Source organism: Halichondria panicea, chromosome 7, assembly GCF_963675165.1.
Source record: "Halichondria panicea chromosome 7, odHalPani1.1, whole genome shotgun sequence".
Lineage (NCBI taxonomy): Eukaryota > Metazoa > Porifera > Demospongiae > Suberitida > Halichondriidae > Halichondria > Halichondria panicea.
Genome location: NC_087383.1, coordinates 1,524,877 through 1,541,866, shown reverse-complemented (window position 1 = coordinate 1,541,866; position 16,990 = coordinate 1,524,877). Strand labels below are relative to the sequence as shown.

Genomic DNA, 16,990 nt, shown 5'->3' with positions numbered 1-16,990 from the left:
TCCCTTTTATGGCGATCATAAAGTTATACTTGTGTCGTAAATGTATATAATGTATGATGATGTGAAAGTATCGCTTGCATGGTTGGTGTCTAAAAGCAAGTTAGTTTTAGGAGACATTCTATGCATGTATCGTTGCCCATTGTCTAGCATACACTCTTAACTTTTACTCACATCATAAATTAAGTTATGGTGGAAGCGTCATATAGCTAGTATGCTGAGCGTTACTATATATAGCTAAGTACCGTTATGGATATCCCTATAGCCGGCTCATACATGCATGTTTGTGTCATAAATGTATATGTATTTATGTGGAAGGACCCCTTGGTCAGGTAGTTTCCATAGTAAGAATTATAGCTAATGAAGCTTCCACTTCAGGAGACATTCTATATGCTTGAAATGGTGCCCGATTGTCTAGCGTACACTCCTCCCTTCGGTGGAAGCATCTTAGTATGTTGAGCTCATGGTGTTTGCATAACATAGCTATTAGTACTGTTAATGGATATCCCCAGCTTGTTTATATAGTAATACCATGCATGGGCTGTGGTATAGTCAGACTCAGCTTGTAACAACAAGCCCATTTATCTGATGCACCCCTAAATGCAAGTATAATGCATGTGTAGATCTATGCTTAATTATGCATAACTGTTTCATGGGCCTATAATTATACCTTAGATAGTAGCCAGAGGGTCTCCTGCATGAGAAATAATTTTTGACTTTTCATATTTATGAATATCATCACTACAGACATTTCAGCATAAAAATTAATAAGGAGAATCATTCACAATTCTAAAGCTACGACATCGTTGAACTATACGATTAAACTTACTCTCTAAAACTATTATAGAGTTCTGAGTTCAAATTGCATGTTGTTGTATATCAGTCTTAAAAAATGGCGGCTTTTGCAGTTACTTTGCGTTGAGAGTTCGACATAAGCTTCAAGTACTGCTCCATGCTCAGGTTAGAGTCTCCACACTTGTTTAGGTTGTCTGGCAACTGGAGGAGTTTTTGTTTATCCTGAGCTTCATTAATTATGAGGGCCATCCCCTCAAGTTGATGCACCTCAATGTGACAGTGAAGGAACCATTGTCCCGGATTATCGGACTTGAAGTTGATAACGGCATATCCACCAGCAGGAAGCATAACGGTATCTTTACGAATTGTTTTACGGTCAATTGACATTGATGGAGAGCGTCCATTCTTCCATCCAGGCTTGGTGCAACGGTTTGGTTTGCAGCCATTTATTGGGCATTTATTTCCACAAGAGTTCAAATCTCCACATTCAATATCACGATTGTGAACAGAAAGTTTTGCTCGCTCGGTACCACACAAAGGTCCATCTTTTTTATCAAGGAAGCCAGTCTTACTATCGTAATCTGGGTAGCCGATTTTCACAACATGGAACGTATGCCCGTGCAAATGAATTGGATGGGCATTGTCATATGCACCCATAGCAGTGAGAACCAACTGTATTGTTTTGTCATACGGAACTTCTCTCATGTGTGTACACATACATGCAGGGCTTGTAGGGTTACACTCCGCCTTGAGGTCGCATTGAATTCCTTGTTTTAAGTAGTCATCATACTGTGTTTGTGGTGGGGCAGGGGGAAGAATAAAATTGCGTCCGTTCACAGAACTTGTTTCGGAATCTCCCTCAAAGTTAAAGTTTATGAAATGCAGGCAGCCAGGACAATTGGGTGATGGATTAGCAGTGGGCATTTCTTTTTGGTCAGTTTCTACAAGGAGCCGTAGTTTGTCAACATTCGTACACTTAATATGATAGGCTGGGTGGAAATCTTTGAACGGGCAATTGACAGCATTGCACTTATGACTTGAGGAGCATTGTATAGGTGGAGAGCCCAACTTGATTTCTTCATACTGGGTTGAACTGATCGGAGTAACTTTGTCAGTGCTTACATAACGCAGTATTCCCTCAGCTACGTGTCCTAGCGATCGATATGGTGGACCACCTTTCGGATTTATTTCCAATGTTTCTGCTCTCAACCAGTAATTCTTAGCATCCTGATTGGCATCAAGAATAAAATCATAGCGTTCGCCAGTATGAATGATAAGGTAGTCAACATTTTTCACAGGTTCAATCCAATAGCCATCAGTGGCCACCACAGTTAGTCGATGTCCATCGATCGAAAATTTGTACGCATAAAGCCCTTGAGCACCGATCAATCGGAATCGATATCTATTGCCTTTTTGGACTCGGAATTCGCTGAGCCTTGTCTTGCTGTATGGTACATCATTGTGTCTTCCTTTCCCGTTGACGAGGCCCGAGTAAAAGGGAACTGGTCCAACCTCTGCTCGTTCAATACTTCTAGTTGATTCATATCGCATCTCGTTATCACTTGGTACTTCCCCCACAGGCACATTTTTGTAGAAGCCTAGACCAGCATTAAGTTGTGAGAATGTATCAAGAGAGGCCTCATGATTCCAGTCAAGAAGAGTGATCGAATGCTCGGCAGGATTATCGATAAATGTTCTAACTCCATGAATATTGAGTTGGGTCTCGATTTTTTTCAACTGATATGGTCGTTCTTTAACAATGAGAGCTCCAAAGAAACCGTCTGTTCGCTGTGCTCCACTGTGTGAATGGTACCAGAATGAGCCGGATGGGCTGGCTATGTAAGTGTAGGAGTAGCTAGAAGAAGGGCCGATCTGACACTGTGTGACTTGTCCCACTCCGTCCATCCAAGGCGTTCCTCTCTGATGCACTCCATGCCAGTGGATTGATATACCTGTCGAATAAACGAATGAAAGTATTAAGTAATTAATATAGCATTATAATCGATATGAGTTCAATCCGAAAATTTTATGCATGCATAGATGCGTGCAGACAATCAAATATCAGAGAATTCCTAGCATTGTGTTTCACAAAGTTATACCATTCATGTATTGTTTAACTTATCAAAAACTAACCTTCAGTCGACATGTTGTTGTGGACGTGGATGACCACCTCTTGGCCATGGTGAACAATGATCGTTGGCCCAGGAATCTGACCATTCACTCCAACAGCCATGCGATAAGTCTTTCCATCAACGTACTGCGGATCGGTGCATTTGTCCTTATCCAATTTAGCACATTGCCTTCCACTGTAAAATGGATGTGGTCCAGCATTTCCTGACTTCTCATCGATGTTATGCAATACTCCTTGCGTGCCTCGAATAGCCAGTCCTTCACTTAGTCCAACTCTAAACTTCTGATAGCTTGTGAAAGTCATGATTTCATCAATCTCCAAATTAAAAATGCACTGAGTAGCATCTGCTTTACACTCGCAAACTGGTATACCATAGCCACAGCGGGGAGTATCCTTGATGGCCTTTGGTTTTTGCAAAGTAAGGGGAACTAGTTTAGCATCGTAGTTGTATTTGTCTGCTTCGTTGCCATCGACCCATTTGTTGAAATTTTCGTTTTTTGTGAGTAATTTAAAATTGTATTTGGAGTGGTGAGCAGAGACGTCAGTTTTGATGTTGCTGATATACCATCCATCATTCCCCTCTGCTTTCAGGTTGACACTTGTTATCATATCTTTCGTCAGACAGTTCGGTATTGAGTTTGAAGGTTGAAAGCTGGACAGAGATAGCTCCTTGGTGTATGTAGAGCCTGAATTCTTGTCTCCTTCCAGGGTGGCCTCATGGGCTATGTTGTGGATGGCTATCACTAGTTTGGGGTCTGCTCCATATTGCAAACGTTGAGCGGCACCACTCACAGACCCTGTTCTTGCTGTAACTTTGATGTACTGGATGCAAACTGCTTGATTAGTATTGTGCAGAGTGAGAGGAACTAGTGTAGCATCATAGCTATATAAGTCTGCTTCGTCCCCATCGACCCATTTGTTGAAATTGTCATTTTTCGTGAGCAAAGTGAAATCGACATTTGAGTAGGCAGATACTTCAGTTTTGATGTTGCTTATATACCATCCATCAGTATCCACTGCTTTCAGCTTGACACTTGTTATCATATCTTGAGTAAGACAGCTCGGTATGGAGTTTGAAGGTTGAAAGCTAGACAGAGATAGCTGTATGGTGTACATAGCACCTAAATTCTTGTCTCCTTCCAGGGTGGCCTCATGGGCTAAGTTGTTGATGCCTATCACCATTTTGGGGGGTGCTCCATATTTCAAACGCTGAGCGGCACCACTCACAGACCCTGTTTTTGCTGTAACTTTGATGTACTTGATGCAAACTGCTTGATTAGTATTGTGCAGAGTGAGGGGAACTAGTGTAGCATCGTAGCTATATAAGTCTGCTTCGTCCCCATCGACCCATTTGTTGAAATTGTCATTTTTCGTGAGCAAAGTGAAATCGACATTTGAGTAGGCAGATACTTCAGTTTTGATGTTGCTTATATACCATCCATCAGTATCCACTGCTTTCAGCTTGACACTTGTTATCATATCTTGAGTAAGACAGTTCGGTATTGAGTTTGAAGGTTGAAAGCTGGACAGAGATAGCTGTATGGTGTACATAGCACCTAAATTCTTGTCTCCTTCCAGGGTGGCCTCATGGGCTAAGTTGTTGATGCCTATCACCATTTTGGGGGGTGCTCCATATTTCAAACGCTGAGCGGCACCACTCACAGACCCTGTTCTTGCTGTAACTTTGATGTACTGGATGCAAACTGCAGGTAGAGAAGTGCTCATAATTATAAGCCATGCACATAGGCATGCACACATGAAAAGTTATGCAGTTGTTAAATTAGTTTGCATACCATGTCTAGTGCTAGTGCTGTATCCATAGCTTTCTGCATCAGCCTCTGTCTCTTTGTCCGCAAGTGATTCAAGCTCCTCTGATTTAAAGTCTGCAAATCCTTCAATCAATTTGGTAAACTGCTCCAGAACTTGGTTCCTTCCATTAGTCTCAGTAGAAGTGTCCTTTTCACCATCTCGCACTGAAAATCCAAATGATTGTACGTATTACATTATGGAAGTCTGATGTTCTCCTCATTTTATAGTTCTCCCTTGATGTCAAAATATTCAAAATGTCCCATTTAACTGAGTCCTAGCTATACTGCAACTTACCAGTGTTCTCAGGGAGTTGTGCATTAGCATCATTGATCTCTTGCAGTAACAACTCCCTAAGCTGATTTCTCGCATCATCAAGATCAGCCTTGGACTCATGAACACATGAACCACAAGATAAGAGTACCAAAAATGTCGTGATAGCAACAAATGCGCACGCCTGAGAAAAGTGCAATGCACATACTTGCATGCAGCTATATAAGTATGCATGAATTAACATACCATCACTGTCTTCGACTCTGTGAGCAGCTTTGCCAATCTTCTTAATTTAGTACAAGTCGACCTGAATCAAAAGGACTAGAACTGATGGTATCATTTGATTGAGTATTTATATATCATTTGAGGTGAGTGGGCTGTGATAAAAATAATGGTGTAATACTATATATATGTGTTTGTGAGAGCCGTGTCTATAATTTAATTCATGCCCAATAGAGTAGGTTGTCATCATTCAATAATTAAATGTAATGGTCATGCATGCAGAAGGAGGATTAACAAGGTGCATGCCCAATTGAGTAGTGTCTATAGAGACACAACTCTCCACAAACACATATATAGTATTACACTATATCATGTATGTAATTCAGAGTACGTTGTCATCATTCAATAATTAAATTTAATGGTTATGCACGAAGGAGGATTAACAAGGTACATGCCCAATTGTCTACATGTATACTTTCACTATGATGTACATTCCATACACCTGGCCTCCATGCAGGCACATAAACGTACAGGATTTATTGAAGTTGCAAGACCTACATGTGAAGTACCACCCACACCACCCCCATTCCTTTATAATTATACTAAGTAATTATAAAAGAAAGTGCATGCAGATGCGTAACTATATAGTCTACACAGCAAATAACAAAAAGTGTTAACATGCACTATACAGATCTATATATATAATTATATATATACTCAGTTGTAAATGTCAAGTCACCTGTACCATATGGATATCTTAGTGTGTATTGGATTGAACCCTCGTGCTATCACATCACTGTAAATTCCATAATTTACGTCATATTGGTATGCTGAGCTTTAAAGGAAGATTACACAAGCATAATTATAATTATTTTCTTACACACATTTCTACTGCATGTGTGTAGGCTACACAAATTGAATACCTCACATAATACTTTATTCAGTGTGAGGTAAATCTATTTTTACGGTGGCCGAAAGGGTCATACAAGCACAAGTGTACACACAGAGTGTACACATCTACTTGTGATGGACTTTGACCCAGTAGAATGGAAAAATGTGTGCAGAGTTTGGAGGTGTGTGTATTGTGCAGTATGTCTATTTACAAGTAGGTGTGTGTGTAGATACTATTATTATTAGAGCAGCAAATTTCAAAACAGTGTTCTGGACGTAATTGCACATAGATGAGCTAACTGTTTTTCTACGACAAGTACAGAGGCTCGTACATCGCTGCATGTTGTCTGGAAACCACCATGTGCAGTCTCAGGCTTCTCTATACACAACAGTGAGTCGGACCATTCAAAACATGTGCATAATTACGATGTGTGGGTGGTCTATTCCACTTCTGCTTGTAGATGGAACCAGAGCTCTGTTATATAGGGTTAAAAGTGATAGCATCACATGATCTTGTATATAATGATCATAATTATTATACAATCATGCATGCGGTGTGGCATTTTAGGTGTAGTTGCTATATCTATTTAAATATCTCGTTCTCTCGTGCAGGTGAATGTCATGTGAAGGATATAACAAGGGGATGGTTCCCGACACTGTTGCCATGGTGTCAGACTTTGAACTATTAGGAGAGGGGCTAGTAAAGAAAGCCTACCCTTTGATATTACAATTATTTATAATAACAAGATTAACTTTTTTCACATGATAGGGAATTAGGAAGTAGAAAATCATAGAACAGTGCAGACAGTGGACGCAGTATTGCTACTATGAATGGAAGTAGGATGATGATTTTGAACCTCATCTACTGACACAATTTTTGTTTTACTAGAGTCCCCCTCAGGCAGTCTGACTGTAGTGAACAGTTCCCTCGTCTTTGGTCCCAACGCCAGACTTCCTTCTCTAACCTGCAACGGAATATGTGGTGGAGTTGTCATTTCCATACATGTAGATATATTATCGCTCGATGATGTTCTTCTATAACTAGTCATGTAGGCCGTCAAATCAGCATCAATACTGTCCAATCTTTTGACACGTTTGGGCTCTTTAAATAAAACTTTGTCTTGAGTCGATTCTTTCTTTATAGCCTCGACAACACACGATAATTTCTCCATCACTCTCTCTCGAGCTAGACCCGTGTCACTCTCGATACAGTCCAAAGAAGACAGAGCTTGGTTAAAAAATGTGTCTGCTTCGGTGTGTCGTCTCATTGAAAAATAAACAGCTCCCAATCCTTCACTGGCTTGAAACACGAGGTAGCTGTCATTAGTGTTACGTGCTTTAGAGAGGGCCTTCGAGTAGCTTTTGATGGCATTGGGAAAATCTCCCAACTGAGACTGGGCAAAGGCTAGGTTGCACAAACACTTGCACTGAGAAGAGGCTTTATTGTGGAGCTTCTCTGCAGAAAAAGAAGAGAGCAGAGATCATAAAATAGCTCTCAGATTGCTATGGTAGCCATACGAGTAATGTGCATTCAAGTTTGAAACTTCTAATACATCAACACTACCATAGCTACCAGTACACTGACAACACAATGCTATGTGTGGGCAGCACACACTCACCATACTGATCAGCTGCCTGTTGGTGATAGTCCAGTGCTTCTGGGAACAGCTCCATCTCATTGTACACTGCTCCAATGTTCTGCAATATAGAGGCAGTCAATCGTCTGTCCCTATCCAGCAAAGTTAGGGCTTGCTTCAAGTAGACCAGAGCTTCCTCAAACATTCTCATCCTTGAGTAGATCCAACCATACTCAAACAGCAACTCTCCTGAACATAGAAATATTGTATGTCCCTTAATTGGTACTGAACATTATATAATCGTGAGTTTATAATAATATATAGTGCTCCCACCTTGGCTGTGCTTGTTGGGAACCATCTGACAAAGATGTATCGACTCCCGAATGTACTGCAGACACATCTCTCCCTGTCCAGTGCTCAGATAAGCCCTAGCCAGTCCAGCACACACCAATGCCTCATTCCCAGCATCTCCCATGTCTTTGTACAAATGCCGCGCACTCTCCCAGCTTCGAATTTCATTACTCACATCACCGAGTTCTTGATAGCATTCGGCCAAACCTACAAAACACATGGCTGCAAAATGATGATTCTGTGTCTTCAAGGAAAGATTCACACACAGTTTATAGCACTTGATGGACTCAGAATAGCCTCTCAACAGCTGCAAAGCTACGGCTTGATAGTAGTACACATTGGCACACAATTGAAGCAAGTTTGGGTCTGTGATTGAGAGCCGTCTCTTCTCTGTGGCACTTAAGTCCAATCCACTAGCATCCACTCCAGGTGTGCTCACTCCAAGGCCACTGGCAATCTCAGCAGCCAGGTTAAGGTGAGCCAAAGCTCTCTTTGTGTTTCCAGAGGTGAGAAAAGTGACTCCAGCAGAAAGACTGGTAGATATCTCTTCACCAACATCTGTCAGGGTGATGTTCCTTTCATCAGTCATTTTACCAAAGTCTAGACTCACACTAGGGCTCAAATCATCATGATCAAGTATATTAAAGTATCTTGTAGTGGCTTATGGGGTTTGGTAAAGATCGTTTTGTTAGACACGGCAAGTTTCTATAGAAACTCTTCAGTTGATAGTCGCCCTCTATTAATTAATCTACATAGAATTTCATTTTTAGCGCACACTCTTATTATTTTCTTTTACAAGATGTCTACAGCTACAGCACCAGGGTTCCGCAAACAAGCTCCTAGTGATTTCCTGAAGCAGATTATGGGAAAGCCAGTGTCAGTGAAACTCAACTCAGGAGTGGACTACAGAGGTAGGTAACTTTATAATACTGGCGTCGATGCGATGACATTCACAACGTACCTAAATTTATTCAGGTGTGCTTGCGTGTCTGGATGGTTACATGAACATTGCCCTTGAGCAGACAGAGGAGTACGTGAATGGTCAGCTCAAGAACAAGTATGGCGACGCCTTTATCAGAGGAAACAATGGTACGTAAGTGGTGTTGTACATCTCTGTATGTACAGTGTCGTTTCCCTTCATCCAGTTTTATACATCTGTGTCACCAGAAGACTCCACTGACTGAACATACATGTGTATTAACTCATGCACCCATTAATCTCTATCTCAGAATTGGAACTTCTTTTTGTCAATCTATTACAATTATTCACTTTGAATATGTTAAATCACATGATGATAATTATACATAGTGTAATATTACAGTGCTTGCTAAGCAGGCACTGTTGCCAATATTTCTTGGGCGGCTTTGTATGTTGCTGTCTCCTTCAAATCCTCATCATAACTCTCCTGCAGCAATGACACAGTAAATGATCCAGTGAAATGATAAATTCTCTCTGTATACAGACTACATAATTTAGGAACGGACATTTCAATGGGACATAATATAATAATATTAATGGAACCATCCTCAACTTACTACGCATCTTGTCAGATCAATGCGAGCTGCCTCAAGTCTTCTCTGACAGTCTGGGACCATACTTCTTGACTCTTGAAGTACCTCACCCTGCATACGTACGCACACATGATGATAGCATCGTAATGTATCGTAAAACCTCGATTTAAGGCGACCCTCTATTTAAAGCGACACTTGGCATTTCGCCCATATAGCACCATATAAATTCATTTTTTTGTGTACATTAAAACTTCACTTTTGCAAAACGTAATTATTTAAAAGTGTCGCTTTAAATAGAGTTTTTACGGTATAGAAGGTGACAGTCACCTGTTTCTTTATGTCGTATTCGTCTTTTCCGTCTACTTTCATCTTCTCGACTTTTTCTTCCTGATCTACCACCTCTTTTTCATACATTTGCTTCTCCTTGAAGAGCCTGCAAGCAACACAACACAGTTGCATAATATAGCTGGAGTATTATAATCATTACATCAGAAACGGTCACAAATGTAACCGAGCCCTATAAGTTTCCACCTGCCCATACCTCTTAACTACTCCAGTCTTAATCTTGAGCTGCCTCTCAGCCATCACAGCAACTCTACTTTATACAATCCCTGTGAAGAAGAAACCCTTTCTGCAGTACAATGCTGCGCTGGCACATGACATCACATGACACCCCTAATTTCAATGCAAAGACACACCCTCAATGTTGTCTGCAAGACACTCCCCCTAGCTCATTACCTCTAAGCTAGCTGAGCTAGCCAGCCACATCCACTCCGAAGTTTGAGCAGCTCTGCACTGCAGCAGGAAAACAAGATGAGTCTTGGCAAAGTTGCAAGAAAGCTGAAGCGTGTAGGGAAGACTGCAGTTCAGTTCAGGTTCACTTCAACCTTTGAGTACATTGATCTGAGTGTCAAAGGGTCATGGTAAGATCAAGCCTCACAACATTAACAGTGTGTCTTGTTAACTTGTTGTATGTGAGCAATTATAATAAGAATGCCTTTACTGTAGTCTGTAGCTAGATCTAGTTACAGCATAATGTAATATCTGCAAAATAAAATTTGTTGTGTCAGACTATTAAACTTATTTTCATGCTTGCTCGCTCGTTGCAGGAGACCAGACAATTTGCGGATCGTTTGGTTGAGAAACCATAGGAAAGTCAAGTCACAAGATGTGAGTTTATACTTACCGTCTGATCCATTATTGCAGTGTATGTAGATTTAATCTAAGATAACTATTCAATCGTGATATTTTTGGAGTCACAAGAATGATAACCAACAGTCTTGCCTTTCTCAGTATGTACATTATAAATAGAAAACAAACACTGGCTGCTAAAATCAATGCAACATCTAATAAACAAACCGAGATATTGTCTCCTATATAGTTATAAACACCGGTTGTTTTTGGTTGACCATGCAGGTGCAATGGATACCCAAAGAAGATCGTGGGCCTAAAGGGGCGGAAGGGAGGGCGTCGTTTGATCCTATCATATCCGTGGCTCTCATCGTGACACTGTATCGAGTATGTACTGGTACCAATGCATGTGCATGTCTTGTGATGCTGTAGTAACAATGATTATTGTTCTGCTCCATTGTGCATAGTTACACTCACCAAATTTGGTTGTGCTTGCCTTGTCCTTGAGTGATTACATATCTGTTCATTGTATGCACACACCAAATTAAGGGTAATAGTTCCCCCTAGTATGAATGAGTCAGTGATAAGTTTTACTCTCTTTTCTTGTATACAGGAGCATGGCCAGGTTTCGTTTCAAGAGAAGGAGTACAAATACTACCTGGAGAATGTAAGCTCCCTCCCTCCCTTATAATGGTGTCACTTCAATTCATGTGCGTTTTCATCCCTCAGCATGGCCCCAATGGGAAGAAAATTCTCGCCTCATTTCATTGTAACATGTCCGACTATGCGGGAATCCCCACAGCTGAGTAAGCAGTTACTGTAGTTGTTCTGACATTGTACGTTTATAAAATTAATGATCGCATATGTATTATATATAGAAAGTTGACAAATCAATCATTAGACCTTGCTACATGTATGTAGGTGCCATAGCAACCTCACTTATTGTACTTCCAATCATACCATCGTTAACCCCAATTTTCCGGCTGTTATGCAAAAAATTTTGTTTTCACACACAACGCTTTGTTGTTATCTTGTGTAGACATTCACTGGATATGAATTTCAACTCTGTCTCGGTGAAAGTGCAACAAGCATCTCTGGGGATCACTCTCAAGTCAGAGTTTATCAAACAAGGCAGTGCAGTGTAAGTGAAAATACTCCCTAAAAACAAACAAACCTAGATTAGCGAATTGTATATTGATTGCCATAATTTATTTAATGTAATGAGTACTTAGCTATTTGGAGGGATCCCCCACGATGATCATACCCCCTGCAGAGATGATGACATGCAGAGCACGTTCAGTGCAATGAGTGCGGGTACAGACGCATCACATCGTGATGATGACACCGACGAAGAAGAGGAGGAAATGTGAGCAATTGTGTGGTACACTGTACTTAATACATTATTGTGTTTTTATGATTTCTAATACCAGGTAGTTTGTACTTGACTAGCGCTGATTCACTGATTGAGCACTGTTGTTGCCCGCACGCACACACACACACGCACGCACGCACACACACACGCACACGCACGCACGCACACGCACACCCACCCACACACACACACACACACACACGCACGCACACAGGCAGAGGCTCAGCATTGTTCAAGAAGACGTTGATGCTGGTGAGTACACACTAGCTACAACACCTGTGCATCTATAATGGTACATCCATTATAATGGCATGAGCCTCATGTGTCTGTATCTTAGTACTAGCCTGCCCCTGTCTTACAATTATTACTAGAGTACATACATGTATATAATGTATGTTGAGGAGAAAGGAGCGGGAGTGTAATTTTGGGCGTATTCTACCTATTATTAGCCCTACATCCAAATCTTGATTTAATTGTGCTTTAGTTTGGGCCTCACTGGACCTCACTCCTTCTCCTTTCTCCAGGTGCGGGCCGGGCAAAACTTGAAGACAGTGTGCAATCTGTGTTAGTCCTTGGTACTGGTGAGACTCTCAAACGAAACCACCTCCCCGTACAAGCTCCGCCCAAACCATCCCGCAGTGCCAGCGTTAAAAGTCACAATAAAATTGAGAATTCTCCTGACGATGTACCAACTAAATCTGCCAAAGAGCCTACTAAACCTGCTGAACTGGATCCTTTGTTGACCAATGAAATTTCTCAACCACCGGCTATCAGCAACGAGAACCACACACGCCCTCAACCCCAGTCCATCAGCAATGGGAACCACACACCCCCAGCCCCTGTTAGTGATGTGCTTATTAGTGAGCCTCAGGCAAATGATGTGCTCGAGAGTGGAGAAGTCCCTGTTGTAAGTGTTCGAAAGAAGGCAGCAATTGAGGAGAAGAAAATCGACCAGGAAAATAAAATTGCAACTGCTACTAACGGCCAACAAAAGGAATCATCTCCTTCGCCTATAAAAAAGGAATTACTAGTGAAGGAGAAAATCGAGAGCGTGGTAACAAAGAAAGACACAGTTGTTAAAGACGACAGGCCAACTCTAACCAGTGAACAGTCTAAACCAACTATTGAAGGTACATGTAGCAACAGCTCACAGGATATGAAAGACAAGCCCACAACTCAACCTGACGTCAAACAAAACACGAGAGAAGACACTCCTGTCGAGCAGGACAACCCGAAAGCAACGAATGGGAACAGTCTAATCGAATCGGACGAGCCTAAACCAAAACCACAGGCTAGCCAAGAGTCGGGCGTATCAAACGGAGGGGGAGGGTTCGACGACTACGTGTTTGAGGCGGCTAGGTCTTTAGGTGAAAGTTCAAATGGACCACATGAATGACATCACTAATTGTTTATTATTATACACTATACTGTGCTATGTTTTTTGTATTGCTACACACTCTCGCACATACACACACACAGCTCAACTAAGGAAGAGCAGTGAAGCCTCTAAAACAGATGACGCTGTACCAGTTCGTAAGGGGGTGCAGTCTCAGGACGAGTATCGCCCACCCCCAAACCCGTATCTGGATGATTCTTCAGAGATAGAGGAATCAATGGAGCCCCCCTCACCCACGGCCAGTTGGCTGGGGGAGAAGGCCTTGTTTGTGGACTGTTTCGGTGAGGCCGTGGGGAGAGAGAAACTGGACAGAGCTGAGATCATTGCTGTGAGTGTACAGTGTGTGTGTGTGTGTGTGTGTGTGTGTGTGTGTGTGTGTGTGTGTGTGCGTGCGTGCGGTATGTGTGTGCGTGCGTGTGTGCGTGTGTGTGTGTGTGCGTGCGTGTGTGCGTGCGTGCGTGCGTGCGTGTGTGTGTGTGTGTGCATGTGCGTGTGTGTGTGTGTGTGTGTGTGTGTGCGTGTGTGTATACATGCAGTGTGGTGCGATTGTGTGTGTGTGTTTAGCATGTTGTATTGAGCCTCTCCACAAATTGAAAGTCTCAAGTTGTGTAAATATTCTAAACACCTTGCGTATAGAAGTATGTATACATAAACTGCATCTCGTGTATAATACTGTATTATTGTTATTGCATTGTGGATATTGGTGATCATTTGTACACTCGTTGTTCCATTCATCATGCAGCTGTACTTCTCGGCCAGTTGGTGTCCACCTTGCAGACGATTCCTTCCAAAACTTGTCAAGTGAGTTATCAGCAACCCATTGTCTTTCAAATCAACACCACCCCCTCCCCCCACACACACACACGTTCAGGTTTTACCATCACGTAAAACAGCATGCAAAGTCATTCGAAATCCTCTACATCTCAAGTGACTAGTAAGTTTGGTCTATATAAAGTGCATTAATTGCTTGCAGTTATTACACACACTGTTTTCCACCTGCACCTCACAGCTCAAGACAAGACATGATGAAGTACATGCAGCAGCAACAGATGCCGTGGGTTGGACTCTCCTTTGAGGGGAAACAATCTCAAGATCTCCAGAAATTCTTCAAGTAAGCTTAAATTCACTGCCACGCTACTATATACTTGTGTATAATCATATCCACCCTCTCTCCTGCTCCTGCTGCAGGGTTATGGCCATTCCCCAGCTGAGGGTGGTCACTACAAAAGGAGAACTGGTAAGCTGTTATATGTGCATCATGGTAATACCAGAATATTTTGCTGGTGAAAAACCTTGCGAATGAGCCAAATCAGCATAAAAATTGACTTTTTGCGATCTGCGTTCTGGCAAGGATCGCGTGTATTTACCAGTAATAATTTAGGTTTTGCAGATTTTATTGTTGCGAATTGATCAACCCTCGCAAAATTCGCATATGTTTGATACTCGCCAAACATTCTAGTAGTCTATAGGGCCTTATCATTTCCCATCAGAAAAATGTTGTGGCTCTACAAGTACAATGAGCCTGTAGCTAATCAGTACATACGATCAGTGTCTGTACATGTGCTTAGTGATTAGACATCCCTCATTACACTACATGTGTACCATACCCAAACACATAATTATGTGCAGATTGAGGAGTCGGCCAAAAAGCCAGTTGAGGCTACCAGCAGTGGTTCGGATGTCCTGAGGCTGTATAACAAATGGTACGAGAAGGTGGAGCCAACTGAGGGCACCAAGGAGAAGGGCCTCTTCCAGAAAGTCAAAAAAGCCATTAAAGACAGAACTGTGAGTTTACTCTACCCAAATCCACTAATGTCTATCTGCCTGTGTTCTGAAAATATTGTCCTATATTTATTAAGTAAGGTACTTAGATCACCGATTCTTGTCGGGCACAAATTAGCACAATTTTGGCTGTTTTATAACTTCTCTGACCTATGCAGGGCAGTTCACATGACATGGCTGATACAGGTACCTCCCTGTCAAAGTCTAAGGAAGATTTGGTGAGCTAGTGTAAAAATGACGATGTAACGTGCCACATTGCTTACCCCACCCCTCACCCCACCCCCAGACGGGTACAAGACACGTAGTAGTTCAAAACCGAGCAGCAGTAAGTGAATTATTAGAAAAATGTCAATGTTTTGATATTTTGTTACAGAGAGGCCGCAGCACACTATCCACTAAAAACAAGACAAAGGAGGTTTTGCTGGAGGAGAAGGAGGAACGAGTTCGCCATCTTGAAGAAGTGAATATGGCTCTTAAGCAGACCAACGATGATCTCAATGAAGAGGTGGCGGACTTGAAGAAACAGCTAGCCGAGCTGCAAACACGGGTATGTTGTAATCCAAAACTGACTGATGCATTCTGTAGCTCTCCGGACCCTTTTCAATAATTAATGTGCTCACTAGATACAATTTTTGTGGTTAGTCAAAACCCATTAATTTTAGCAAAAGCAAAAGCCACTTGCTAATTGTAAATACCTTGCTTTCAAAATTTCGCCGTTTCGAAGTCGTGTGTGTCATGTGATTGAGACTGCTTTTCCAGATGGACCAGACAGAGCAAACCAGTATGCAGCTGGAGAAGGACAAACGAGAAACTGTTGCCAAACTAAGTGTAAGTTCGACATTGATGTATGTTGCTATGGGTGACAGTCAGTATGTAATACTCTTACAGTTACATGTGTACTTTTCATACACCCTTACAATTTACGTTACCATTCCCCCCCACACCCCATAGACGAGAGGCTGGCTTTGCAAGAGGGGGGTCAAAGGTCCTACTGCCAATGTGTGGAGAAGACGTTACTTCAGGTGTGACCAAGGCTCCAAAGTATTTTACTACAAGAATGCTTCTGAGGGCACTCCACAGGGGTGAGTTTACTAGAGATTACTAGAAATAGATTGTAGATTTACTGAGGAATACTGAACTGCAGGTTCATCGATCTAACCAAGTTGATCAGCCTGCAGGAAGTGAGCCCAGCCCAACAAGACAAGAACAACGCCACCTTTCTTGTGCAGTGTGATGGACGTACCTACCAGCTACAAGCATTAGACGAGGCCAACATGAGGAAGTAAGTCATGTGACTAGCATCCTATAAGGTCATAAATTATGCGTATACAATTCTGTTGTAGGTTTGTATTCGTTGTATACTAATCATACTGAAACTGAAACTGAAATAAATACTGATTGTTAATTGCCGGTTTTCCCATGCAGGTGGATGAGTGCTATAGAATATCTGGCTAACTGGCACAGGACTAATACACTGCAGAATGGAGCCACTCCATAACTAAGACAATTACTCTATGAGACTCGCCAACTCCATAGCAAACAATGACTCTACGACTGTGTGTGTGTGTGTGCCCAAAATTTTAATTTTGTGTGTGTGTGTTGGATTGTTTTGACCCTTTGACTATTATTTCTGTTCACAATTAATTTGGTATAATTATAATTCATGGATCGAGATGTTAGCCTTGTCCCCACGCCCACTTCCGCTCTTAATTATAGCCACTGAACCACCCACGTTATAAGGCAGTACAAATTAAT

At 41.8% G+C, this 16,990-nt stretch overlaps 5 protein-coding genes across 6 annotated transcripts; 2 read left to right on the top strand and 3 right to left on the bottom strand.

Moving 5' to 3' along the window:
- Window positions 1-752: 752 nt before the first annotated feature.
- On the bottom strand, window positions 753-5,310 carry LOC135339002 (uncharacterized). The gene is made up of 5 exons (XM_064535090.1): window positions 5,249-5,310; window positions 5,027-5,186; window positions 4,717-4,896; window positions 2,926-4,626; window positions 753-2,744 (listed from the first exon to the last, which is right to left on the bottom strand). The coding sequence occupies exons 1-5, from the start codon at window positions 5,249-5,251 to the stop codon at window positions 883-885; spliced, it is 3,906 nt and encodes a 1,301-aa protein (XP_064391160.1). The 5' UTR covers window positions 5,252-5,310; the 3' UTR covers window positions 753-882.
- Window positions 5,311-6,859: 1,549 nt separating this feature from the next.
- LOC135339029 (tetratricopeptide repeat protein 28-like) lies at window positions 6,860-8,743 on the bottom strand. The gene is made up of 3 exons (XM_064535138.1): window positions 8,026-8,743; window positions 7,735-7,941; window positions 6,860-7,571 (listed from the first exon to the last, which is right to left on the bottom strand). Exons 1-3 carry the CDS (start codon window positions 8,630-8,632, stop codon window positions 6,904-6,906), a joined length of 1,482 nt encoding a protein of 493 aa, XP_064391208.1. The 5' UTR covers window positions 8,633-8,743; the 3' UTR covers window positions 6,860-6,903.
- A 42-nt stretch (window positions 8,744-8,785) lies between these two features.
- LOC135339067 (U6 snRNA-associated Sm-like protein LSm6) lies at window positions 8,786-9,332 on the top strand. Its single transcript, XM_064535193.1, has 3 exons — window positions 8,786-8,954; window positions 9,019-9,132; window positions 9,189-9,332. The coding sequence occupies exons 1-3, from the start codon at window positions 8,843-8,845 to the stop codon at window positions 9,221-9,223; spliced, it is 261 nt and encodes an 86-aa protein (XP_064391263.1). The 5' UTR covers window positions 8,786-8,842; the 3' UTR covers window positions 9,224-9,332.
- Window positions 9,319-10,250, bottom strand: LOC135339065 (tubulin-specific chaperone A-like). The gene is made up of 4 exons (XM_064535191.1): window positions 10,096-10,250; window positions 9,882-9,987; window positions 9,579-9,665; window positions 9,319-9,448 (listed from the first exon to the last, which is right to left on the bottom strand). Exons 1-4 carry the CDS (start codon window positions 10,137-10,139, stop codon window positions 9,371-9,373), a joined length of 315 nt encoding a protein of 104 aa, XP_064391261.1. The 5' UTR covers window positions 10,140-10,250; the 3' UTR covers window positions 9,319-9,370.
- A 13-nt stretch (window positions 10,251-10,263) lies between these two features.
- LOC135339010 (uncharacterized) lies at window positions 10,264-16,907 on the top strand. 2 transcript variants are annotated; one of them, XM_064535105.1, is made up of 22 exons: window positions 10,264-10,477; window positions 10,664-10,724; window positions 10,971-11,072; window positions 11,299-11,352; window positions 11,415-11,491; window positions 11,725-11,826; window positions 11,959-12,051; window positions 12,272-12,309; window positions 12,582-13,424; window positions 13,537-13,781; window positions 14,196-14,254; window positions 14,325-14,387; window positions 14,463-14,564; window positions 14,642-14,690; window positions 15,083-15,238; window positions 15,394-15,453; window positions 15,522-15,560; window positions 15,609-15,782; window positions 15,995-16,063; window positions 16,187-16,317; window positions 16,380-16,517; window positions 16,661-16,907. In XM_064535105.1, exons 1-22 carry the CDS (start codon window positions 10,368-10,370, stop codon window positions 16,731-16,733), a joined length of 2,838 nt encoding a protein of 945 aa, XP_064391175.1. In that variant the 5' UTR covers window positions 10,264-10,367; the 3' UTR covers window positions 16,734-16,907. The 2 variants fall into 2 exon arrangements, with proteins under 2 accessions (XP_064391175.1, XP_064391177.1); XM_064535107.1 differs by lacking the exon at window positions 12,582-13,424.
- The last annotated feature ends 83 nt before the right edge of the window (window positions 16,908-16,990 follow it).